The 26,763-nt window shown below is 46.3% G+C and overlaps 1 protein-coding gene and 1 long non-coding RNA gene across 2 annotated transcripts; one reads left to right on the top strand and one right to left on the bottom strand.

Annotated features, from left to right (window-relative positions):
* The first annotated feature begins 1,820 nt into the window (after positions 1–1,820).
* Positions 1,821–2,819, top strand: LOC120394369 (olfactory receptor-like protein COR4). Its single transcript, XM_039518591.1, has one exon. The coding sequence runs from the start codon at positions 1,821–1,823 to the stop codon at positions 2,817–2,819; it is 999 nt and encodes a 332-aa protein (XP_039374525.1).
* Positions 2,820–16,226: 13,407 nt separating this feature from the next.
* On the bottom strand, positions 16,227–17,311 carry LOC120394376. The gene is made up of 3 exons (XR_005592267.1): positions 17,008–17,311; positions 16,772–16,844; positions 16,227–16,382 (listed from the first exon to the last, which is right to left on the bottom strand). It is a non-coding gene; the product is annotated as an uncharacterized LOC120394376 (long non-coding RNA).
* Between the last annotated feature and the right edge of the window lie 9,452 nt (positions 17,312–26,763).

Below are 26,763 nucleotides of genomic sequence, written 5' to 3'. Positions count from 1 at the left end.
TCTTTTAGCATTAAAAATGTGTTTATGGTCATCAGTCCTGCACTTCCTTTAAAAGTGGGGGTAGGAAATAGCAGAAATTTGCTATAATGTAACTAGCTGAGCTCTGGTTCAGATTCTTTCTTTAGAAACAATTTGGTCTGCAGAAGCATTTGGATTCACCGGTCTTTTTATGAAACACTGAATAAACACACAGAAATTGCCAAATTCGATCAGACCTGAGCTCCATCTAGTGTCTTGTCTCTCATAGTGGCTAGTAGCAGATGGTGCAAAAGAAGGTTTAATAACCTTCAATAGGCAGGTGTGGAATAATCAGCCCTTCCCCCATCTCACCCTGATTTCTAATAGTTAGAGATTTGTTGAAGTCCCTCCAGTTTCTTCTTAACAGCACTCCTAGGATCTACAGACATTTCCCAACTTCTCAGCTCATCCAGAAGAAGAGCTCAGACCATCAAGGTACTGAGCACGTTAGCCCCAATCCAAAGAAACATATAAGCACATGCTTAACTTTAAGCAACTTGAAGAACGTAAGCAGCCCCATTGAAATCAACATGCTTAAAATTCTGGGTGCTCCACTTCAGGAAAGATGGAGCTAGATTGGAGACAGCCCAGAGGAGAGCAATAAAAATGATGAAAGGTTTAGAAGCGCCGGGGGATGGACTAGATGACCTCTTCAGGTCCTACATTTCTATGATTCTATGAAAAGTTATGCACCTGCTTAAATGTTCTGCTGGACTGAGGGAAGAATGCTCAGCTCCACGCAGGATCAAGCCCTGAATGACCTATTGTTCTTTGCTTGGATGCATTTGATGAAATAAGTCAAGTCCTTCTTCCTTTCTATCTTCTGTAGAACTGCATGTTAAGCAAGCTGCCTTTGAAGTTGAATAATCATTTTATTTGTTTCACAGTAGCAGCCGTGTTAGTCTCTATCCGCAAAAAGAACAGGAGTACTAGTGGCATAAGGTTTTGTGGACTACAGCCCACTTATTTGTAATATTTGTCTGAATACCGACTGACTGACATGCTATTTCGCCAACACCAAAGAGTGGGTAAAGAAATAAATGACATGTGTGTGTACGTACGGCGTGTGTATGAATATGTACACACACACACACACACACACACACACACACACACACACACACTTTTTCTTGATCTTTGGCCACAAAAAAACATACCACACATAAATACCTGAGGATCAAGCCCTAAATGACCTATTTTTGTTTGCTTGGATGCATTTGATGAAAGAAGTCAGATCTTTCTTCCTTGGTACCTTGTATAGAACTGCACATTAAGCAAGCTGCCTTTGAAGTTGCCTAATCATTTTATTTGTAATATTTGTCTGAATGCCGACTGACTGACATGCTAAGTGGCCAAAATCAAAGAGTGGGTAAAGAAATAAATGACACATCTCTGTATGTATGTCATGTGTTTGAATATGTACACACAGACACACACACATACGTACTTTTTCTTGATCTTTGGCCACAAAAAACATACTACACATACATACCTCATGATCGCACTGGACGTTCACTACCTTTCATCTTGCCAGGGTGTTAGGAATGAGAACCAAGCCATCCCCATAATTTCCGTGGGACCAGCGGACCCTCTGCGGCGGCCGGCAGAGCGCCCCCTGTGGCTTGCCGCTCCAAGCACGCGCTTGGCGTGTTGGGGCCTGGAGCCACCCCTGGTTCCATTCCACAACTCAAAGGGTCTTTACGCATATGACCACAGTTCTTTATATTAGCATACACCGTTTGCATAAGAACTAAGGCCTTCCTTTATGGTTGTTCCCGCAGCTAGCGCCCCAGGCTGAATGAATGGCTGGAGGAAATTGTACGGCAGTGACCGAGTTCATTCTCACAGGTGTGACAGATCTTCCAGAGCTGCAGGTCCCCCTCTTTGTGGTGTTCCTAGTGATCTATGTTATCACCCTGGTGTGGAATCTGGGGATGATGGTTTTAATCAGGATCAAACCCCGTCTTCACACCCCCATGTACTTCTTTCTCAAGAATTTGTCTCTCGTGGATGCCTGTTACTCCACAGTCATCACTCCCAAGATGCTGATGAGCTTTTTAGCAGAGAGGAAAGCTATTTCCTATACAGCGTGCATCATCCAATATTTTAGCTTCATATTGTTTGTCATCTCTCAGTGCCTTCTGCTGGCAGTAATGGCATATGACCATTATGTAGCCATCTGTAACCCACTGCTGTATATGGTTATCATGTCGCCAAAGCACTGCCTGCAGCTGGTGGCTGGTTCATATCTATGGGCCTTCCTGAACTCCGTGATACACACGAGCGGTTTGTTAAGATTATCCTATTGCGACTCCAATATCCTGAATCATTTTTTCTGTGATATCAACCCACTTCTAAAGCTCTCCTCTTCTGGCACCTCTATCAATCAGCTGCTTGTTTTCCTCTTTGGCAGTCTGATTGAGGTGATCAGCATTGTGACCATTCTCATCTCATACATCTTAATTATTGTGACTGTGCTGCGGATCCGCTCCACCGATGGCAGGCACAAAGCCTTCTACACCTGCACCTCCCACCTGATGGCCGTATCCATGTTCCACGGGACAATTCTTTTCATGTATTTCCGACCCAGCACCAGCTACTCATTGGACACAGACAAAATGGCCTCCGTGTTCTACACTGTGGTGATCCCCATGCTGAACCCCCTCATCTACAGCTTGAGGAACAAGGATGTGAAGGATGCCCTGAGGAGAGCAATAGAAACAAAATTGAGGGCCCATTTTTCCCCAAAGGGTGTCAGAATAGGACAACCAAATCCTTCAATGGCTTCTCTGCACACATAGGACTTGTCTCCACTATGGGGTGGATCAATGCTGCGGTGATAAATCCACTGGGGGACAATTTAGCAGGTCTAGTGAAGACCCATTGGATCAACAGACTATCACTCTGGCATTGACTCCACCAGAACGAGATAAGTAAGGGGAGTCTACGGGAGAGTTTCTTCTGTCAACCCAGTGCAATGTGAACCCCGTGGTAAGTATATCAAAGCTATGTCAACTTGAGTTATGCAACTAACGTAACTCAAACTGTGTAGCTTAGATCGACCTGTCCCCGTAGCGTAGACCTGCCCATTGGCTCTGATTCAGAAAGTCCTTAAGCACATGTTTAAGTATCTCTCCCTTTGACTTCAGTGGGGTTTAAGCACATGTTTAAAGTTAAACATGTATTTAAGTGCTGCTTTGAAGAGAGATGTGTTCCTGAATAGAGGCCTTATGTGCATAAAAAGGCCATGTCAGTTATTAAATGATGGCTTGCTCCCCTGTGCCTATCATAAAATACTTTAAAATTGGTTTTTTCAGTGTAAGATATAAGAGGTTGATTTAAATATTGTTTAGAATTACTGAATAAAAGGGAAAAGTTCACACTGCAACAATGGATTCATGAGCAATAACCAGGTCTGGTTTTAATGTCCAAAAACATTGACAGATATTTGTTCAATTAAATTTTGTTATTTTGCTTTAGTCATATCCACAGCCCAACTCATCTGTTTTTTGAGAGACATTTGTGTGTGTGATACTATATTCAAAGCTGTGTTTGTTGAAAGGGAGAATGTCATGAATGCTCAGTCAGATGTAATATTTCTTCAGTACTCACACCAAAAGTCCCCCACACAACTCTTTATGAGTTTAGGAGTCACACAATTAAAGAGCAGGTAGTTTAGGTGACCAAACATATACAGACACGTTTTCAAAGATAGTCGTTGGTTGTGAATGCCACTGTTATTGGGATCTCAATGTAAAAGACCTTGGGCCTTATTTTCTCAAGTGCTGAGTACTTACAGCTCCCGTTGACTTCAGCTGGAGTGGTGGAGTTTCTGGAAATCAGGACCGAGGGGACTGAAGTTGGGCACGCATAAACAGAGGCTACCAAAATCACTGGCCATTGCTGAATCTTTTGGCTATGGCAAATTACAAGAGTGAATTTTCGAAGCACCAGTCACCTCACAGTACATCTACCATGCAATGTAAGCCCAGGGTTCGAACTCATGCTCAAGTTAATGCTTAGCCATTTATACAGGGGTGCATGAAACCATACCTGCCGGGATAATAAGAGTGAGCAGCATGGAAGAAGGAAATTTCATGGCATGAATTAAATCTGAATGACACCATTGGTCTTGAATGTAGGTAGTGAATATCTTACAGGAAACCAGCCGCTGTGATGTCTGGGAAGAGTTGGGATGGAGCTTTAGATTTACACTCACTTTTTAACAGGGCTGAGATTTTCAAGGCTGTCTAGGAGATTTAGACATACAAGTCTCCATAAAATTGACTGGAATTAGGCATCCAGTTCTCCATAGGGAGTTTCCAGATTCATGTACATTATCACAAATTTTCTCCAATGAAATATACCTGGTATGTGTTTGGGTTTGAGCTGGGTACTTTATAGTGTCTGCTCGCTGAGGGTAAGTTAGAAAGCATTCATACTTTTTAGATCCTTCCAGATTAGGGTGACCAGACAGTAAATGGGAAAAATCAGGACGGGGGTGGAGGGTAATAGGAGCCTATATAAGAAAAAGACCCAGAAATCGGGACTGTCCCTATAAAATCGGGACATCTGCTCACCCTATTCCAGATAGTCATTTTAGATGACCACAATGTCTGTTATGTCCCAGTCACTTGGTTACTGCTGCTTCATAACACATCCCCTGGCAGTGTTGCTAATCCCAAGCATTTGAAAACCATGAATCAGGCTTCCAAAAATCATGCAATTGGCTTAAAATCTTGAGATTGTTTAAAAAATAACACACCCAGCGTTTAGAGAGGGGGCAGGGAAGTGTAATTCTGTTTTGTGCACGATTTTTATAGTTCAGAATTTGGTATCGTAAGAAGGCAAAACTATGGAACACCTCAAAAGTGAGGCTGTCTCCATTTGCTTCCTTCTTCTGGCTCCCCCTTCCCCATTTCATCAAACACAAACAGCATGTTCTCAATCCAAGGGCCTTTCCAGTCTATTAACACAGTGAGGCTCATCTGCTATTGCAATGTCATCTACCACCTCCGCCCTTCCAATGCTGCCCAGTGGTTACATTTTTCAAACAAACACGACCATGACTGCGGCTGCTGCAGTGCAAATAATTATTGTTATTTCCTCCTTATGGTTAGAGATCAGCCACACCAGAAGCCGCTGGCTCCAAGTGTCCGTCCTCCCCCCTCCCCCACTCACACGCATACACAACACTGGGTAACGGTCAGACTGGCACTAGGGGCATTAGACTGAGATCATCCTTCAATTCCTGGCTCTGCTACAGACCCCCTGTGTGATTTTGGACAAAGCAAAGATTCCCTCTTTGCCTCGATTCCCTCTTTGTAACATGTGGATAATAATCCTTCCTTTCGCCCACCCTCTTCTGTCTTGTTTATTAGACTGTAAGCTCTTGAGGGCGGGAACTCTCTGTTACTATGTTTTTCCAGAGAACCTAGTACAGTGGGGCATTGACCTCTAATTGACAACACAACAGCAATAAATACAAATTTTACAACCCTGAACTTATCTCTATAATTGGCTGGAACCAAAGCCCAGAATCTGAAAATCCTCAAAGGTTGAAGAAGTTGGATCTGAATCTGATTCCAGATCTGAAGTGTGTAACTCAGGTTCATCTCTATGTATAATACTGGAGTCTTACCTAATATCCATCTGGACCTTTCAGGGTCTTCCATGAACCATGTCCATTGCCACTGCAATTTATCCGGAGACAGAAGAATGAACAAACAAACAATGTCTGTCTTAAGTTGCAAAACTGTTGACTGCACTAACATCACATTTCCAAGTACATGGAGAAAATGGAAAGTTATGTCCAGGAATCAGAACCAAAGGAAAATATCTATGCCACCTCCACTGAAAGAAAGAAGTATTGTATCACAGCTACTGGCGGAAGAGAGTGTCCAATCACTCCTTATCCCTAAGGGATCATGTTAGGGCACCAACAACCTTTATATATTAATTTCTGTGACATTTAGAGATCACGTGCCTGAAGTCACACCTCCAATTGTAGTCTCAAGGAAGGCACAGAGGGGCTCATTACAATGCCCTCCTTGGTGCCCTAACATGCTTAGTAGATTTGGTTATTTGCCTTTGCTTAGTTTTATGGAAAGCTCTTGATGTTTTGCTGACCCACAGGGAGAAGTCTCAAGAGCAGTGTAACTGAAAACGAATGGTTCAGTCTTTCCTTCCGTAGGGAGGACTCAGTGAATTTGGTGTCAAAGTTAGGCTTAAAAGAAATCCAGACATGTTTAACTATGGAAAAAGCACAGTTACAGCAAACAAACAACTTTAACTTTGTTCTGCATAGATGCCAAGCAATCACCCTACCCTTACAATTAGTGCCTAATAATGCCTTACAATTTACCCACCCCTGATTGGGTAAAACTGATTTTTCATACAGTTTTAAGGCCAGAAGAGGTCAATATGATCATCTAATCTGACCTCCTGCATAGCAAAACCTTGCCCAGTAATTTCTGTATCAAGCCTGTAATTATTATTTTTTTTAGCTCTCACACATCTTTTAGCTAGATACCCAGTTGGAAAGACTTCAAGTGACAGACAATCCACCATTAGCAGGAGTGTTGGAAGCAAGACAGGCCAAGTAATTCTTCCACTCTACACAGCTCTAATAAGGCATCAACTGCAGTATCGTGTCCAGTTCTGAGCGCCACATTTCAGGAAACATGTGGACAAATTGGAGAGAGTCCTGAGAAGAGCAACAAAAATGATGAAAGATCTAGAAAACATGACCTATGAGGGAAGATTGAAAGAATTGGGTTTGTTTAGTCTGGAAAAGAAAAGTCTGAGAGGGGACATAACAGTTTTCAAATACCTAAAAGGTTGTTACAAGGAGTAGGGAGAAAAATTATTCTCCTTAACTTCTGATGAAAGGACAAGAAGCAATGGGCTTAAATTGCAGCAAGGGAGGTTTAGGTTGGACATTAGGAAAAAATTCCTAATCATCAGGGTAGTAGGAACTGGAATAAATTGCCTAGGGAGGTTGTGGAATCTCCATAAGGGGAGACTTTTCAGAGCAGGTTAGACAAACTCCTGTCAGGGATGTTCTTGATGGTGCTTGGTCCTGCCATGAGTGCAGGGGCCTGTCCTTGATGACATCTCGACGTCCCTTCCAGTCCTATGACTCTTTCATGGGTTGGGTGATGTTTTCTGTTAAGATGGCTGGTGCTGGTAGCTGGGTGTGGTCCTGTTTTTTGCCCCCTTCCTCTGCCTGCACAGTTCTCAGCTCTAGGATACTGTTACCTCTGTAGGCCACACAGCCGGCTCCCCAGCCTTTAGAATTGCTTTTCCCTGGCCCTGGGGCTGAGCTGAGTTGGGGGCAGGGGAGTGAGATGAAAACTCCTCTGTGTTTGGGTGAGGGCGGAAAGGGGGTGGCAGCAGTAGGAGGCAGAAGGGAGCAAATTGGGCGTCATGGGTCTGAAAGGCAGCGGGCCTAGGGGTTAGGCTGTGATTCCTCCGAACTTTTCAATCTCTCCATTCCTGAAGGGGGGAGCCCTGTTGGGTCAGACATATAAAATCAAAGGATCCTAGAAGGAGCCTGGCATGTGGTTGAAACTTGCCCGTAGTTCAATGTTGTTAATTTTACAGGAGTGACTGGACGTGCAAACTGAGACCAGAGCCCCAGGGTCCTTGATTTCAACGGGGCTTCTTACAGTCTAAAGCATGTTAAGCTTGTGCTTATGTTTCTTTGGATTGGGGCTAGCGTGCTCAGTACCTTGCTGGTCTGAGCTTTTGTTCTGGGTGAGTTGAGAAGTTGGGAAATGTCTGTAGATCCTAGGAAAGCTGTTAGAGCAGCACTGCAAAGAAACTGGAGGGATTTGACAGCTTTATATGGCATAGTGTATGGATCATGTGGATGCTTAAGGGATACTAAACATCGTGCTTCAGGGCTTAAACAAATCTCTAATTATTACAGATCATGGCAGGATGTGGGGAAGGGCTGATTGTTCCACATCTGCCTGTTGAAGGTTATTACACCTTCTTTTGAAACCTCTGATACTAGCCAGTATCAGAGACAACATACTGCACTAGATGGAGCTCAGGTCTGATCCAATCTGGCAATTTCTATGTGTTTATTCAGTGTTTCATAAAAAGACTGGTGAATCCAAATGCTTCTGCAGATCAAATTCCTTCTAAAGAGAGAATCTGAACCAGTGGGTTCTGCCCCATTCCAAACTGAGTGACTGTAGGCACTTATCCGCCAGAGAGGGGGTGCTTGTGACAGGCGGGTTTCGAGGCCGTTACACTGAAAATTGAAATCTGAAGTCAGATTTGATTCAGGTCTCTCTTAAACAGCTATAAACAGATGCAAATCAAGAGGAACTACACTGAAATCCTCTGGTGTTCCAGCTGTGTAAAGCAGCTCATAATAAATAATAATAATAATTAATAACCTCAACCACAACAATATACTCCACTGTACAGAGATTTCTCCATGGGGTACTCCTGGGGGAATTCTGCACCAAAACAATATTTTAAAATTCTGCATGTTTAATTTGTCAAAATAGCACTATATAATCACACTGGTTTCAATTATTTGGGTAATTTTTCAAAATACCTGCCAGCCACAGGGCCCCCCCTGGCACAGACACCTGTACCCCTACTGTCCCCCCGAGCCCAGATGCAGCCTTCCTCCTTTCCAAAGCCCAGGGATCCAGAGGAGAAACACTTTCCTGCATGTCACCTCCTCCTTTCATCTCCATCTCTCTATCCTGGCAGCATCTTCTATGGGCAAGCTGGGAGCTGGGCTCTTCTGGGTCCAACGGCCCCTAGTGGCAGCCAGCAGCTCTGCATTACCAAATCTGGGGGAGGTGAAGGAAATTCTGCACAGAATATTAATGCAACGTGAATTGCGCATTGTGCAATGGTGCAGAATTCCCCCAGGAATAATGGGGAGAAGAAGTGAGAACAAATAATCATGTCACTTAATACACAGCAGGAAGATGCTCAGATATTATGGTGATGTAAGTCTATATAGAATAGAATCAGAAATTGGAGCTTTATTTTGGACCTTCTTCCACCCAAATGTGGAAGATCCATTATCCCTCTGCAAGAAAACAGGAATAGAAATAGTGGGCATGAGTAAAAATCTCTTCTCGCACCCCCACTCCCAACAGAACAATATATCTGAGGGCAGTTATTCTGTACCCAAAATGGCTGTCTGCAACATGAGTCTTAGTTACTTAATTGTGCGATTCTGTCATCAAGAGATCTGAAAACTCCAGGGAATCTGTATTGGCTTTATAAACTAGCAATAAACACTTCAACTTTAAAATCCATCCTTTTACTAATGTAAACCCTTTGAAGCCTTTCGGTAAATGCTAGCTTTCATCAGCGGGTAGGGTTATATTTGAACCAAGCTGAGATAAATAATGGAGTAAACCACTTTATTTTCCTGAGATAGAAACATTTTCTTTTTAATGTAACCCTATTTTATCTTATTTGACTAACCAATAAAGTGAAATGTAGCTAGCAGGACGGAAAGCTAAAATAATAGGAAGCAAACAATGCAGAAATTATTCATGATGGACAAGATTCTGAGACAGTCTCTCTTGTTGGGAAGTAACTTAATCCTCAGATTGCACCATTCATATACATTGATGAGTCATGGAGCAGCCTTAGAGCTGGTTAGAAATTTTAAATTATAATTAATTTAATTTTAATAATTAAATTTTAATTTTGTGGGAAACATCATGGAGATTCCCCCCCAGGAACATCACAATTTTCAGAAAAACAAAACAACAGCATCTCTCCTCTCTACATAAATATTTTGGGTTTGGAAAAAATGTTATTAAAATCTGTAGGGTTTTAGTTCCAAATTTCACCACACACTGAAAATGTCCCGCCTAAATATATGCAACTGAGATGAAAATTATCAATATATTTCTAACCAGTAAAGCAGAACTAAATGACAAACTAACTTTTCTGCAACACTGAAACAAATTTCCATGTGGCTCAAAGTGCAATGTATGTACTGGATAGCATGGAGGTAGTGCCACAGATAAGGCTGAGTTTGCTTCCACTTAAGCAGAGATTCACTGTGGTGTGCTGAGGTCACTGCCTTTCATGCTGACCATATTAATTCCTTGTTTCCTTGTACTCCCCTATTAATCTGTCTGTGTCCAATTGTTGACTCTGGAGATATTTAAGCCACGTCCTCCTCGTATTTACAGCACTACACCCTAACTAAGGAATGAATTTTCTGAGAATTTGCTAGTGAATCTGTTAATTAATTTCTGAGTTAAAATTAATTTTAAAAATATGTCCTTTAAAAATTTAACAGTGTCAAACCATTTATTTCTCCCTAAATAACCCAACCCAGGTCCTCCCTATCTCAATGGAAATGACCAAAGAACTAAGTCTTGGGTGGATCTGGGGCAGTGGGTAGTTTTTTTAAAGAACTTTTTAGGTCTTTTTCCCTGCTATTTTACTGAACTGAAAATGTCCCCTTCAGAGCAAGATGTATTAACAAAACACTATTGATAGTGTCATAGTCTTTGAAACAATTCACATAGTAGTTTATTTCTAAATCACTGTACCTGCAAGCTTGTTTTCGTTAGTACTCTGTCTAAAGGGTCACCACTTTTCCCAAGGGCAGGACATGCAGCCTCAGTTGCTCTGGGACTGGGTGGTGGAGCTCCAGCACCCCCTGTGCCTCCTTGTGAGCTCCTATAGCAACTCCACCTTAGTTCAGACTCTATGGAGATTTTACCTTCCTACGGAGTGATGCAACCCAGGAAGTGTTTACAGTGACCCGGGGCAGCCTTTTCAAAGTGAGGTAGCATTTCATAGGCACCTGGAGTATTGCATGAGCAAGTCCTGAGGCTAGCAGAGGAAAACCAAGCTTAAGAGAAAGTCCAAGTGTAAAAATAGAATCAGGCAGGCCATAAAAGCATTTGAAGAGCAATTAGCAAAAAAGACACATAAACAGAAAGTTGTTTTTAAGTACCTCAGCAGCAGGAAGCCTGTTAAACAACCAGTGGGACCACTGGACAATTGAGGTGCTAAAGGAGCACTCAAGGAAAATAAGGCCATTGGGAAGAATCTCAATGGATTTTTTTGCATCAGTCTTTACTGCAGGACCAGATGTTATTCAAGCACGAGTTCTGAAGGAACTCAAATATGAAATGTGCACAACTACTAACTGTGGTATGTAACCTATCACCGAAATGAGCCTCTGTATCAGATGACTGCAGGAAAATTAATATAACCCTGATTTCAAAAAACGACATAGAGATGATCCTGGCAATTACAACAGTAAGCTTAGTTTCATTACCAGGCAAATTGGTTGAAATTATAGTAAAGAACAGAATTATCAGATACACAGATGACCATGATTTGTTAGAGAAGAGTCAACATGGTTTTTGAACGGGCAATAATGCCTCATCAGTCTATTAGGATTCTTGGAGGGGGTCAACAAACATGTAGGCTAGGGTGATCCAATGGATATAGTGTACCCGGACTTTCTGAAAACCTTTGACCAAGCCCACCACCTAAGGCTCTTAAGCAAATTAAGCAGTCATGGGGTAAGAGAGAAGGTTCTGTCATGGAGCACTAACTGGTTAAAAGACAGGAAACAAAGGGTAGGAATAAATGGTCAGCTTTCACAATGGAAAGAGGTAAACAACGGGGTTCCATAAAGAACTGCATTAAACTATTAATAAACTATCTGGGAAAAGGGGTAAACAGTGAGGGTTCAAAGCTTGCGGATGATACAAAACTACTCAAGATAGTTAAGTCCAAACCTGACTGCAAAGAGTTACAGAGGGATCTCACGAAAGTGGGCGATCAGCCAAGGGAATGACAGATGAAATTCAGTGTTGATAATGCAAAGTAACGCACATTAGAAAACATAATCCTAACTATACATACAAAATGATGGATCTAAATTAGCTGTTACCACTCAAGAAAGAGATCTTGGGAGTCATTGTGGATGGTTCTCTGAAAACTATGTGAAGTGGTAGTTCAAAAAGCTAACTTCATGTTAGGAACCATTAGGGAAGGGATAAATAATAAGAAAGAAAATATCATATTGCCTATATATAAATATATTGTATCCTCAGTCCCTGAATACTTTGTGCAGTTCTGGTTGCCCTATCTAAAAAAAAAAGAAAAAAAGATAGATTAGAATTGAAAAAGTCCAGAGAAGAGAAATAAAAATGTCCAGAGTTCAAGTTTTATTTTTTTTTGAGAAAAAGCTGAAATTTTCTGCTAAAACGGTTGATGCATAAGAATTTATGTGTATGTGTGTAAAAAGTCCATAGGCAAGGGGCACATTTTCCGAAAGTTTTAATGGTGAATTGTTCTTCTTCAGAGAATTGCAACCTTTCAAAATGGCCACCAGCTCTCATCTTTGTTGACAGGAATGAGGCTAAAGCTGCCTTTAAGCAAGAGGTCCTCTTTCAATTGGAACACCACCATCTGCCATTATTTCCAAAGCAGTAAAGTCAAGCTGCCCTCACAGAAGCTGGTGGTCCATGTCAGCCCAGAGAGCCATCCTTGAGAATAGAAGACACAAGCTGTTTTGAAAGAGGGCAGTTCCTCTTGGTATCTTCTGAACTGAGTGTGGCTTTAGGTTAAAAATCCATCTTTTCCCTATAATGTTTTGTGCGCACGTGAGCGCTGATTTTCACTCTGACTGGAACAAGGGGGCTCTCAAGTAGCTAGATATCTGGCTTCCTTTAATTGCAAACACAAAAGCCGTAGAGACAAACAGGGAGGACGAGTTTTTAACTATTTGGACCACTGCATCTCTCATATTCCACTTTTGCAGGCTAAGCTGCTGCGAGAACACTCTGAGCACTGATCCCGTGGCTGGGCCGGCCCACAACATTTTGGCACCTGAGGCAGGGAGCTCAAATGACACCCCCATACCCCCTCGCTCAGGCCAAAACTTTGAAAAGTCTCAATTCTGCCTTCTTCCTGTTCTACTCCTCTCATGGTACTGCTCTGCTACCTCCCCCAATAAAAGAGAAACTAATAACTTAAAATGCCTTGTTCCAAAATTTTAAGTAACACAACTTTCAAATGCCTGAACAGCAAACGTAACTTTTCTTGTCTGCATGGTAAACACTGGCATTTTTATCTGTTTGAATAATCAAAGCGGTGTTTTCCGTGCCTTCTTGGTTGCAAAGATTTGAACTGCTTCTGCTTCCTGCATGTCCACCGTCTGGGCCAGCTCATGCTCTATTGAGATGGATGCAAGGCTGACCTGTGTCATTGTGGAGTGTAGACGTGTGTTTATTAACTTCAGCTTGGAGAAGCTGCGTTCTCCAGTGGCAACTGTTACAGGAAGTGATAGAAGTATGTGCAGAGCAACAAAAGCATTTGGAAAGAGGCTGGTCATCTTATTTGTGCACATATATTCCAGAACAGCCTTTGGAGTAGATCCTGCTGAAATGTAACTTGAAAGGGCTTTCAGTTTGGGGTCTCTTATGGGATTATCCTGCCTCGTAATCAAAATGTCTTCTTCTTCGGTGACTCTTGTATTCTTGAATGGGTGGGAAAATAGCTTCAGTGTGAAGTTCCTCTGCCAACTTCTGTGCACTCTTCAGAACGGTTTGAAATCCCTCATCTGACCGGTCAGACTGTAAGTCTGACTTTGCTTTGTCCAGTTGTTCCATTGCGCCAGATATATCAAGGTCAACACCTTGGAGTCTCTTGCTTACAACATTTATTTCAAACAGTATGTCATGCCACAACACTAAGCCACACAGAAATTTGAAGTTATGTATGTTTCTGGTGATTCCATTTCCCTCTGCTACTGTTCTCCCAAGAACAGTTCCTGTCATAGCATTATCCTCCATAATGACAACTATGGCATCAAACTCAGCCATCAGCCCCACAATTTTAAGGAAGTTTCCATTGTTTGGCATATGTAGCTGATCTGAAGTGCCACACAGTGCTGGGTTTTGGGTAGCAGCATTCTCACAATGGCAATGAGCCTTTTCAGAACATTTTGCCAGTAAAGAGACTCTGATGCAATCTTCTCTTGATGCTGATCATCTATGGTGGACTTTACCCTTAGGCTCATCTCAAGCTCTTTCCGCCTATGAGATGCTCTCTGGTGATTTGCTGCCTTCTCATGGCATGCCACATTTCTAGCCAGATTTTGCCAGTCCTTTGTTCCTGTAGAACGCAATGTGGCTGGAACGTTAGACTGGAGGAGTTTGCAACAAAAACAGTATGCAGTATTCTGGGTTTTTGAGTACCTAAGCCATGACCTCTCCACTTTGTCACCATTGGGGATTTCACACCAGGAATGTGTTGGATGGAAGCTTCTATTTTCATTTTCTTTGGGGAACATGAAGTTTTTCACTTGCTGTGGCCCATGCAGTACAAGGAAGTCCCTCAGGCTACTGCTCAGGTGGGTCCACAGTCCTGGATCATCTAGACTTAAGGAACTAAACTCATCAGCAGCTGTTTCTTGTGCCTCCACCACACTCTTCTCTGATCTACACTTTTCTTCAGGCATGTGCATGGTTTACATCCATTTGGGATGGAGATATGGATGCTGCAGTAGCTGCCAGGTCGCCTGCACTCTGACTAACTGGAAGATCAGGCATCTCTTCACCACTCACATCCTCATTGGGGATGGAAGGCTCACCGTGAACATTTGTGTCTCTGTATCTCAGGAGAGCTCCTTCCTGCTTAGACAGAAAAGCTTCTTTTGATTGCTTTCTTTTTCTGAATGCTGCCCCAGAGGGGCGTTTTCTTCTTTCACTCATGACTGCTGTTCTGTGCCAGCTAGAGTGGCTCTCAACACTCAGTTGAAGGGGACAAAGAAGCAGGCTGGTAGCAGGGCCTGAGTGAGGGAAGATATCAGCCTCTTAAGGGCCTAACTGGCTCCTACTACGTCAGGAAATAGGAAGCTCCCTGAGAAGCTGGTGTTAATCAGTCCAGGCTCCTGGGGGTGCTCAAGAGGTACATAAGAGGCTCCTCCTCCTCCTCTCTCTCCCTGAAGCTCCTGTTGCTTTCTGTTATTCCCTCTCCCCTTTTCTCCTGCCTGCCTGTTATGTCTCTTGGGCCCCCTTCCTCCAGCACAGCACTCCACCATCTCTGTGCATCTCGAGCAGCGAGAAAACATATGCACCAGCACCAGACAATTTTTCTACACTCTGGATCCTAGTGGCGCCCGCCCACAGTCTGGCACCTGTGGCAGCCGCCTCAGTTCGCCTCATGGTAAGGCCAGCCCTGTCCTATGGGCATGGAGAACCTAGCTCCCACTGAGGTCAGCCAGGGAGGCTGGATGTGCACATTGCAGGAAATAGACGGTCAGGGCAGCATAATCCACTGAAAAAACCGCGTCTTGCTAATTGCAAATCAGGCTCTCCCAGTGTGGCTCTTCGTCCTGCCTCTGTTGGCTGGAGCATGAGCAGAGCTTTATGAGACAGCTGCTGTGGCTGTGGCCAGCCATTGAAGTGAGTTTCCCATCGTCTCTCTTCTGGCTGTGGATGTTCGACTGCAGCAGCCCTGCAAAGGCACCGGCCTCGCTCTCTAATGTCCATTCTCCCCTTGCTTGCATGGCGCTTCATGGACCATGGAGTAGCCTCATGAAAACATCCCAGTTGTGGACACAGGCACCAGCACCAATTCCACAAGCTAAAGTCCCCTTTGCAATCCAGGGAACCAGCCTGGGTTGTCTGGAGCGCAGGGTGTGGCCCATGGTGACTGCAGACACTGCCCCTGCTGCACAACGACTCCTGGGACCCTCTAGCCCATCAGCACTCGGCTCTCCCGCATTCTGCTGAGCGGCTGAGATCTGGGGGAACAGAAACCCTTTGTTAGAGATGGAAAATCTCCTCCCAGGAACACTCTGTCAATGGCTGCCAGACGCCGTCCCTGTGAAACCCCAAATGTGCAGCCCCTCGGATTCCCACAGGGGAGATCTCAGCTTATTCACTTGTCACCCGTGGCTGCAGTCTCTGACAGGGGGAATGCAGAGGAGGTTTTTGCCAATGGTCCCTTCTACAGGGCACAGAATGGGAGGAGGTTTGGCCTTGTGATGTGAGGCCTGGGTCTGAGAATCAGGGCTCCTGGGATCTGGGGCTCTGGAATGGGGTGTGGTCTAGTGAGTGGAGCTGGATTTGTTGACAGTGAGTGAGAGGGGCTTGTGCTGAAGGACCCTGGGTCAATCCCCACCAATTCCTGTGATGTCTACATGTGGCCACGATTTTACTTACCTCTCAATGTAGGTTATTTAGCCCATTCCTGGACACATGTGTTACATCTGCTGCTGGCCATCCCTGAGATGTAGGTCCTTCATCCACACAAGGACATGGCACATCAAGGTCAATCCAGCAGCTCTCATCTGGTCTTCACCTCCACAATGGACGGTGAGCCCTAGCCTGACCAGAGAAAGACAGGGTGGTGTTCTTCAGGGGAATCTGCTGGTGCTCCTGTATTCCCTGCTCCACCTCACACCTCGACAGGCTAAGGGTTTTCCAAAGATACCACTAATCTCAGATAAACAAAGCATCTGAGATGAGGTCAGTGTGGGTGGATTTACAGAGCAGACTGGTTCTAATGGAAGAACAGTTTTCTCCCCTGCTCTGGGGAGATTCCCATAGGAAAAGTCTCTGATGGTGGGGGTGGGGGCAATGCAAACCCTCAGCCCCATGAATGGCAGGAAATCAGGACTCGGGGAGTTAAGGGGTGTCTCTGTCCTGCTGAAGGGAGCAGACCTGGAGAGCAGAAAGAGCACTAGTGGCATAGTAGGAAAGCCAGTGACTTCTACCTGTGAAGGTGGCTGAAGTTTCTGGCAGACATTAGAGTTCCGGATCCTTACATCTCCTTTGGGGATCTTTTTCCTAGGAATAAAATAAGGACACCACACAGAGAATGACATTGGAATCCCAGGGAAAAGGGATGATCTCAGCCAGGCTATGTACCAGGAACCCAATTTTTGTCCCAAGAGCCACAATTACCCAGATGAGGTTTTCTTCCCCATTTGCTTTCAGGTTATTTACTCACAGTATTCATTTGTTTGCTTTGCCGGGTCTCCACTCTCTGCAGTTGTTCACTGGTTTTAGTAACAATCTTTCAGTTTTTGATTCTCTTTCCTCTTCTTACAGTGTAGCATCTGCTTAGCAATTTTTTTTAAATAAAAATAAATTTAAACCAAAATCCTGATCTTACATTGAAGAGGAAGGTTTCTGAGAATTTGGCTGCAGAACTTTAGTGTCTGCATATTTCAGTCACTATTAATTATTCAGGTGCAGGTCTGATGCAATCTGCACACTCAAGAATGCCCATATGATGCACGGGGGACCCTTAGAATACCTGTCAAAAAGAGAAGAAGAGAGTAGATTAAAAGGTGGGGAAATCAACCAATGCATCAGCACGTCTCTGCATCATTGAAGCACCAGGCATGGGGGCAAAACAGGCTAAAAATCCCCATGGTTCTTTCCCACTAGACAGACATCCAAAAAGAAAAAGGCTTTCAGACAATTATTTCCTTACGCTCTGACGGGGTGAAATTCAGCCCTGTGCAGCCAGCCAGGGCAAGGTCTGTGCATCACAGCGGGGTTAAGTGGCACTTCACTGACCAGGTGCTGGGAGACTTCGGTGGCACAGTTTTCCTCCTGGATTGGAACAGCCGGCTGGAATCCTGTGAGGTATAGAGCAGAGAGAGGTTAGGGCCACAACGTTCACCTCAGAGGCTGAGCTTCTACAGACTTTTGGGATGTTCCCATCTGAGGAGGAGGATTTTGGCCAGCCCCAGCTCAGAGCTTTCAGTCACTTCAACCAGTGATTCTCTGGCACAGTTGATCTAAAGCAGCTGAACTTTTCAGGCCTTGCCCCCATCTCCGACCCCCCTTCCACCTCGCATTGCCCTCTAACAGCCCTCTCCCTTCTCTCGATCCCTGCCAAGCCCAAATACAGAGCCTAGCCCACGATCCTCCTCTCTTAGACCCTCTCCTCACACGACCCTCCCCTACCTTTGAGAGGCTGATCCCTGTGCCCTTTACACAGCTCCTGGAGACATCATGGCTCCTCAGGACAACTGGACAGTGGGTGGTTCCAACCTCTGTGTGGGGTGCGTGGTTTTCTGTCTAAGCATCACTGAGAGCCAGCACGTCTCGATTTCACAGGATGAGTGAAGTCTAGGAAGCGCTGCACTTCTTGAGGACTTCCAACTTCGCCCAATTTATCAATGGCTTCCACCTTATTTGCATCAATGGTAACATCTTCTGGGGAGAGGATGTACCCCCAAAACTCTGTGGAGAGTTGGCTGGAGGTTCCGCTTTTCCCATTCTGTGTTGAGACCATGCTGCCGAAACCTCTCCAGGTTCGGATGTGCTGCGTGTGCTGCTCTGGGTTCTCCAAAAAGAGACGTATTTCACCCGAATAGATTACACTGTCCCCAAATACATCACTGATGAAGTGTTTCAAGGTCAGGGGACCCTTAGTTAGCTCAACTAGCATATCAGACCGTTAAAATGTCCATCGTCTGTTTTGAAATCTGTCTTCAACTTGTCTCTTGCCCAAACGAGGGTTAGATTGGAAATCCTTGCAGATGAAGTTTGATGAAACCCTTTGCAGATTTCCTGTGAGCCAACAATTGTGGGATTCGCAGCAGAGGGTCATGGTTTCAAATGATCACTTTGTTCAGGAGCTGATTGTCTAAAGAGAGGCGTAGCAGAGTCCCACATTTCTTCTTCCCCAAAAGGGCCTGCTCTTAGGACCAGTTTTCATGACTGCACGCAGGGAGATCCACTAATTCTGGTCCCAACAATGCATAAATACAGGGAAAAGCAGCTTTCAACCAAGGTGGTAGGTCAATAGGGCAGTCATAGTCCCGGTGCAGAGGTAATGAGTCCACATTTCTTTCCACGTTATCCATGTAATCTTGGTATTTATCAGGAATGCCACCATCAATCAAACCCTAACCCCTCCCCTTGACCCTCCCAAGCCCTACCCGTTGACCCCTTAGTCTCTCCCACCTGTCATCGGAAGTCCCGCCCCATGGGGGGGTTTAACTCCGGGGTCAAGGTGGCCACATGACTGGAAGCAAGGTGTGTCATGTGACCCCTCTAAGAACTCCTCCCACCACTCTCTACCAATCAGGATGGGTTTCATCCCAGAAGGACCACCCTGAGAGGAGATTTGACCAGTCAGGGTGAGTTCTGAGGTGGGGTGACCCATCCAGAAGTGGGTCGTGTGACCCCTCTAAGAACTCCTCACACAGCCATCTACCAATTAGGATGGGTTTGACCCGATAGGACTGCCCTAAGAGGAGATTTTGACCAATCAGGAGAATTCCGGGGCAGGGTGACCCGTCCGGAAGTGGGCCATATGACCCCACTAAGAACTCCTCCCAAGGCCCTCTGCCAATCAGAGTGCAGCACCATTACCCCTTAAGTCCCAGCGCCGGACAGATGAGGCCATCTCTTACCAAGGACACATGGTTTAGAAATCGTGGGAAGGCTGCTGAGAGGAAACCTGGACTCCTTCACCATCCCCGTGAGAACTTCAGACTGTCTTCATCCCAAAGGTCTTTGACTATCCGCGGAGAAAGCTCTACATCAGCGACAGTGCCGAGGAGGAGGAGGAGGGAGTGACCGAGGGGAGCCCTTCGGCCCAGCCATTGATGGATAAACCGAACCAGAACCCCAAACCCAACTGCTTGTGAGACACCCCAATGAGCATGGTGACCTCTCTTTGTCCACCCACTTAGAGGTGGAATGCGATTGAGGCTGGGGAGTCACCGTGGACAAGGTGAATGGTAAAGACGTCACACAGGTAAATGAATGATTAAGAAGCAATCGCTTCTTAACGGGTAAGGAACCAGGAGTTGTGTAAATCTAAAAACAAACACTGTGGCGCTTACACTGTTTCTGTTCTGAAAATCTCTCAACAGCTCGACAATGCCTTTCTAGACTGCCTGGAAGCCCTGGACAGCGTTGCATCAAGCAGGGAAGATGAACTGGGCCCACCTCGGTTTTGCTCAATGCCGATACAAATTGTTGAAGAGGACTCTGAGGATGATGGCCATGAGGGGTTTCGGAGGAGACTTGGCATAGAACTAACTGAGCCAGTGCCACGTCGTGAGCGTAAAAAAGTCACGCAGACTATTGTACGCGTTGCTGTTTATGCTGCCCTTAAGCACTGCCTGAGGGAAAAGCTTTGTGAAGATTGCGAGGGCCGTGTCATAGATGCGCCAGGCCAACAGCCCCACGACTGAGTGTCTTGGACTTCAGTGGATATAAACCACAAGCTCTGGGGCTATGTGCTGAGCTGGGTTTGGAAAGCTGATTAAACACCGTGATTGCCAGAGGTTCTGCTGTGCAATGTCTGTGCCTAAGCCAAGAACATTTAGTGCAAGGGGGGACCTTGTTCAATGCTGTGCAGTTGAGTGGAGTCCCTGACTGTGTTTTAAAGAAAATAACCTGCTTACAGCTGGAGTGGAAAAATTGGAGGCACCTTCTGGTTCATTTTCTTTAAAACACAGTCAGGGTCTCCACTCACTCACTTGCACAGCATTTCTCCAGTAATGGCAATCATGTGAACAAGGACCCACAAATTGTGGGGGTTTTGCTATAAAACCTGTTGAAAAATCTCTATTCAGGGGTAAGCCAGTTCGCTGGTCCCCGCCCTCGGCATGCTCGTAATAAAGGGGCCTCGTGTGATTCTGATCCAAACACGACGCGGGGTCATTTATCCACGACACGGCGTGATATTGGCCGTCTAGTCTGCACAAAAAGTTACAGATTCCTGCTTAAGGAAAAGACTATTTGTAAGGAATCTAAAAGGATTCAGCTAGAGAATGGTGAGGGGACAAACATGCGATAGAAAACTTGGTAGCTGTAAATTTTAAAATAAACCCTATTGAAAAGGGCTTTGTGACTATCTGTGTTTCTGTTCAAAGGCCTTTGGCCCTTAAATGAGCTAAAAGTGTTAATGAAGCATCTTGGCTTGGTTTCAAGGAGCTGTATGTCTTTTAAATAAAAAATCAATTGTTTGTGAGAAGCTAGCGCTTGTGGATTTTGAATGTAAAAATGACCCATTTACAGCAAAAAGCTGAAATGTATGTTGTGGGTGGGGGGAAAATCCTAAGAAATGTGCTTACAGTAAAACAAGCAGGCTGATCAGACCTGTGTTTGAGTACAATACAGTTGACTTATCCTGTTGAACTGAGTGGGTTTAACCCCCCCCTCACTGAATAGCCAGGGTGACTGCGATTACTTACCCTTGTTGCCATAGGGTTAAATTTGATGGGGGTGGGTGGGGGTGGATGGTGAGTTCTGATTAATATGAAATGAAATAAAACCTCAGGAATTCGCAGATGCTATTGGACAGTTTCAATATAACTGCTGGAGTTGGCAGAACTCAATTAGACAGTTTCAATATGACCCCAGGAGTTGGTGGAACACTATTGGACAGATTAAATATGGCCCTGGAGTTGGTTGAATGCTCTGGGTCATTCTTTCTAGAAAACACCCCCTCCCCAAACTTTAAGCATGAAAGAAACGTGTTTAAAAAAAAAAAACCCAAGCCCCAAGACATTCATTGATATCTGCAAAGGGCCCCCCGCTTGGAAATGGGGACTGTTCAATACTCTAAGAAGGCCCCGCAGAAACATTTATTTTAACTTACAGAAAAAAGGAAAAAAGAAAAAAAAAGCCCTGTTGTGCAGACAGCTTGGTTCCCCCACCCCAGATCACCACAGGGGGTGCTGCGGGAGGGGTGCCTAAAGTCTTTAAGGATCTATTAGTTCAGAGCCGTGGGGATTAAATTAACCTGCTAGCTACTATGCTGAAGTCTGTTTGAACAATGGGCTAAGATGGTATAAAAACGTCAGGTCTGTTGGAGACTGTCCTTTTCAACAGAAACTTTCTTGGAAGGCTGCTGGACGGCAGACAGAGGTAGGGCTGGCTGGCTTGAACTCTGAAACTATACATTGTATAATGCCACTCTTTGTCCAGGCTGTCTTAGGAAAATCATGGTGCCTATCTTCATTGCAGCGTGATCTGCTTAGCATGGACCCAGAACGTTAAGCTGCAGTTCACCACCAGGCCAAGGTAAAAACCATTTTAACTATAGTTGTGCTTAATACTGTTTTAAAAATCTTTAAGTATTGCACAGTTTGTATAGGGATTTGGTGGTAATAGTAACTAACATTTTTGCTTGTTCTTTAACCTGAAGGCCCAAACACAAATGGGGGAACGGGACAAGCATGTGCCTGCAACACTTGATCCCTTAGTGAAAGGGAACTTTTTTGCAACTGACTTTTAAATGCATGGGGGGGTGGGGGTTATTGAAAAGTATATGGAGGCAAACTTGGTTTAGTGTGTTTCTAAAGCTGCTAATTTGTGTGTGAGAGGGGTCTGGGCAAGGCATAGGTGTAGGGTTTTAAAAGTACTTGGTTTGTTTCAAACCAACAGGGATTTTTCCTGTGCAAAATGTGGTTTAAAATGGATTTTAAAAGCAGTTTGGTTTTTATTCTGCAAAATGAGATGTATTTTAAAAAAATGTTTGAGGTTTTTGTTGTTGTTTGTTTGTTTGTTGTTTTTTGGTTTATGTTTTAAGTGGTAGAAATAAACTCAAAACCGGTGTTTCTCGTACAGCCTGAACTGGATGATTTGTTTTAAAGCTGTGACTTTTTAAACAGAAAAACACCCTAATGAATATTTAGTTTTTAAGTTTACAAGACGGTTTCATGTGTTTTATAATAATGCTGTTTGCTCCACAGTACGGTGAAAACATGAGAGATCCTTAGAGCAGAGGGAAAACAAGCTCAGAAGAAAAGGGAACGAGACAGCTGAAAGGGAAAATTCACCAGCATCAGTGACTGATGGATGGAAGAAGCCCAGTAAATATATTTTGCTTATTGGTTGGGTTGTTCTGTGAGATTTTGTATTTGAAGTGAATACATAGGTGTGGGTGAGAAAGATGGTAAAGTTCAGTTTTGTAAAATGGTTCTCCCCACCCCCCATAGGCATGGGCAACTTTTCTGACAACGCTTAGTCCGCGCTACAAGGACACCTCCTCCAGAACCGCCAAAGAACCAGGAATCTGCTTTGAGACTTTTAACAACGCAAAACAGCACAAGAGTGCAGATGAAGCATCCAGGCAGTCCAAATCTCATATACGGCAAACCCAAGGGCAAAACAAGACTCTGGTAAACAACAACCACAACTCCAGTTCCTCAGCGGCCACTGCCACAGCAAACCCTGAGAAAACACCCACATTCACAAACCCGGAGCATGCGCTCGAGGGACTCTGAACGTGCGCAGAACCACACACATTCACAAACCCGGAGCATGCGCTCTAGGGGTTGTGAATAAAACACCAAGGACTGACAAACCATTCTCCCAAAACCATAAGCTCGTCACCGCTCCCCTATATTCTAGTATTTGGGAACAGTTTGATGGTTCATTCAGAAAACTGATGGACGCTGTGTCCCCAGAGGGCGGGGAGGGGGCTAAACCGGCATTCTAAAGAGAGTTGGGAAAAATCTGATGCTTCGCTCAGAACACTGGTGACCTCTGTATCCTCAGGGGGCCTAACGACCGACCACAACTCACTTACTGGATGCTGAAATGAGTCTGTTCTTCAAAGAACCGACTGAGCCGAATACTAAAAGGCTAAACCTTACAGCGCCGAGCTTTAAAGGTGCCTAATGTACGTGAAGCCGAGCGATGCAGAGAAAGTGAAAATCAGTCTGTTTCTACCAGAACAGGGACAGAATGTAACTGCAACCCCCCAGAAACACCAAAGAGCTCAGAGTCTGTTGCTCAGCAGGTGCTGGATAATGTGAAGAAGTGTTCTAAGAAAAATGCATTCGTACTGCTAAAGAAGCTGGGTCAGGCTACAAATCTCTCTTCATGGAACGATAAAGGGGCTTTTGTGTACAAAGGCTCTGTGGTTAATGGTTCTAACATGCTCGACTTAGTCCGGGCCGTGACCCAGACATGCTCAGTTCCTAGCAGACATGGAGCTTAAAGATGGGATGTGTTTATGAATGTCATGGCGGAACGGAACGTACCACCTTCTGTCATGGGCACTGCGGCCAGGAGAGCTCTATGGAACGACTCACGACCTCGACCGTCACTTAATCCAGAGGTGAAAGTAAGCTGGTACGGGCCAGTACGGAGTAGCAGCCAGAGCCAGTACGCCGTGCCGGACCGCACCGGCTTCCTCGGCGGGGATTTAAAGGGCTCAGAGCTCTGGCAGCTGTAGAGAGTCCAGAGCCCTTTAAATTCCCCTTGCAGCTCCAGCAAGTGGGTTGGGGCTGGGATTTAAAGGGCTCACAGCAGGGGGGAAAGTAACTTCCAGGACTTACCAGTACTGCCAGTATCCTGAGGGGGCGTGGCCTCAACCGGAAGAGATTTAAAGATCCTGGGGCATTGGCTGTGGCTGGGAGCCCAAGGGTCTTTAAATTAACCCTGGGCTCAGGGTCAAATTAAAAGGCCCAGGGCTCAGGCCGCCGCGGAGCCCCGAGCCCTTTAGATTCCCCCCGCAGCTCCGGCAGCCGGATTCAGGTGTGGATTTAAAGGGCCCAGAGCTCCCACGGCTGCGGGGAGCACCGAGCCCTTTAAATCTGGCCCCAGCCCGGCTGCCAGAGCTGCGGGGGGAAATTAAAGGGCTCTGGGCTCCCTGCAGCCGCCAAAGCTCTGAGCCGTTCAAATCCTGCTCAGGAAGCCGGTGCGGTCCGGCACGGCATATTGGCTCTTCCTGGTACGCCGTACTGGTCCGTAATGGCTTATCTTCATCTCTGCTTCAGAGAACCCACGGCTGCGGGGAGCCCAGAGCCCTTTAATTTCCCCCTGCAGATCTGGCAGTCGGGCTGGGGCCAGGATTTAAAGGGCTCAGAGATCCCGCGCCTGCGGGAATCCCAGAGACCTTTAAATACCCCCTGCAGCTCTGGAAGCCAGGCTGGGGCTGCGAATTAAAGGGCTCAGAGCTCCCATGGCTACAGGGAGCCCAGAGCCTTTTAAATTCCCCTGCAGCTCTGGCAGCCGGGTTCGGGTGTGGATTTAAAGGCCCCGGAGCTCCCACGGCTGCAGGGAGCCAGAGGGTTGCCGGGCTGGGGCTGGGATTTGAAGGGCCCAGAGCTCCTGCCGCTGCAGGGAGCACCGAGCTTTTTAATTCGCAGCCCCAGCCCGGCTGCTGGAGCTGCGGTGGGAGGGGAGGAGGGATTTAAAGGGCTCTGGGCTCCCCACAGCCGCCGGAGCTCTGAGCCTGTTAAATCCCCGCGGAGGAAGCCGGTGCGGTCTGGCTCAGTGTACTGGCTCTTGCCGCTATGCTGTACTGGCCCATACCGGCTTACTTTCATCTCTGGCTCAGAACTCCTATGGCTGCGGGGAGCCCAGAGCCCTTTAAATTCCCCCCGCAGCTCCAGGAGCTGGGCTGGGGCCGGGAATTAAAGGGCTCAGAGCTCCGGCAGTTGCTGGGAACCCAGAGTCCATGAAATCCCCCCTGCCCCCGCAGCTCCAGCAGCTGGGCTGGGGCCGGGATTTAATGGGCTCAGCGCTCCCCGTGGCTGCATAGATCCCAGAGCCCTTTAATTCCCCTCCATGCAGCTCCAGCAGCTGGGTTGGGGCTGGGATTTAAAGGGCTCACAGCAGGGGGGAAAGTAACTTCCAGGACTTACCGGTACTGCCGGAATCCTGAGGGGGCATGGCCTCAACCGGAAGAGGCGGGGCCTCTCACGATTTAAAGGTCCTGGGGCATCGGCTATGGCTGGGAGCCCCAGGGTCTTTAAATTAACCCTGGGCTCAGGGGCAAATTAAAGGGCCAAGGGCTCAGGCCGCCGCGGAGCCCCAAGCCCTTTAGATTCCCCCCGCAGCCGGATTTGGGTGTGGATTTGAAGGGCCCGGAGCTCCCATGGCTGCGGGGAGCACTGAGCCCTTTAAATCTGGCCCCAGCCCGACTGCCAGAGCTGCGGGGGAAAATTAAAGGGCTCTGGGCTCCCTGCAGCCGCCAAAGCTCTGAGACGTTCAAATCCCTGCTCAGGAAGCCGGTGCGGTCCGGCACGGCATATTGGCTCTTCCTGGTACGCCGTACTGGACCGTAATGGCTTATTTTCATCTCTGCTTCAGAGATTCCACGGCTGCGGGGAGCCCAGAGCCCTTTAATTTTCCCCTGCAGCTCCGGCAGTCGGGCTGGGGCCAGGATTTAAAGGGCTCGGAGATCCCGCAGCTGCCAGAATCCCAGAGACCTTTAAATACCCCCTGGAGCTCCGGAAACCAGGCTGGGGCTGTGAATTAAAGGGCTCAGAGCTCCCATGGCTACAGGGAGCCCAGAGCCCTTTAAATTCCCCCGCAGCTCTGGCAGCTGGGTTCGGGTGTGGATTTAAAGGGCCCGGAGCTCCCATGGCTGCGGGGAGCCAGAGGATTGCCGGGCTGGGGCCGGGATTTGAAGGGCCCAGAGCTCCTGCCGCTGCAGGGAGCACCGAGATTTTTAATTCCCAGCCCGGCTGCCGGAGCTGCGGTGGGAGGGGAGGAGGGATTTAAAGGGCTCTGGGCTCCCTGCAGCCACCGGCGCTCTGAGCCCTTTAACTCCCCGCTGAGGAAGCCGGTGCGGTCCGGCACAGCGTACTGGCTCTTACCGCTATGCTGTACTGGCCCGTACCGGCTTACTTTCATCTCTGGCTCAGAACTCCCATGGCTGCGGGGAGCCCAGAGCCCTTTAAATTCCCCCCGCAGCTCCAGGAGCTGGGCTGGGGCCGGGAATTAAAGGGCTCAGAGCTCCGGTGGTTGCTGGGAACCCAGAGCTCATTAA

The sequence above is a fragment of the Mauremys reevesii genome, unplaced genomic scaffold (assembly GCF_016161935.1).
Source record: "Mauremys reevesii isolate NIE-2019 unplaced genomic scaffold, ASM1616193v1 Contig52, whole genome shotgun sequence".
Lineage (NCBI taxonomy): Eukaryota > Metazoa > Chordata > Testudines > Geoemydidae > Mauremys > Mauremys reevesii.
This window is presented reverse-complemented; position numbering and strand designations above follow the sequence as displayed.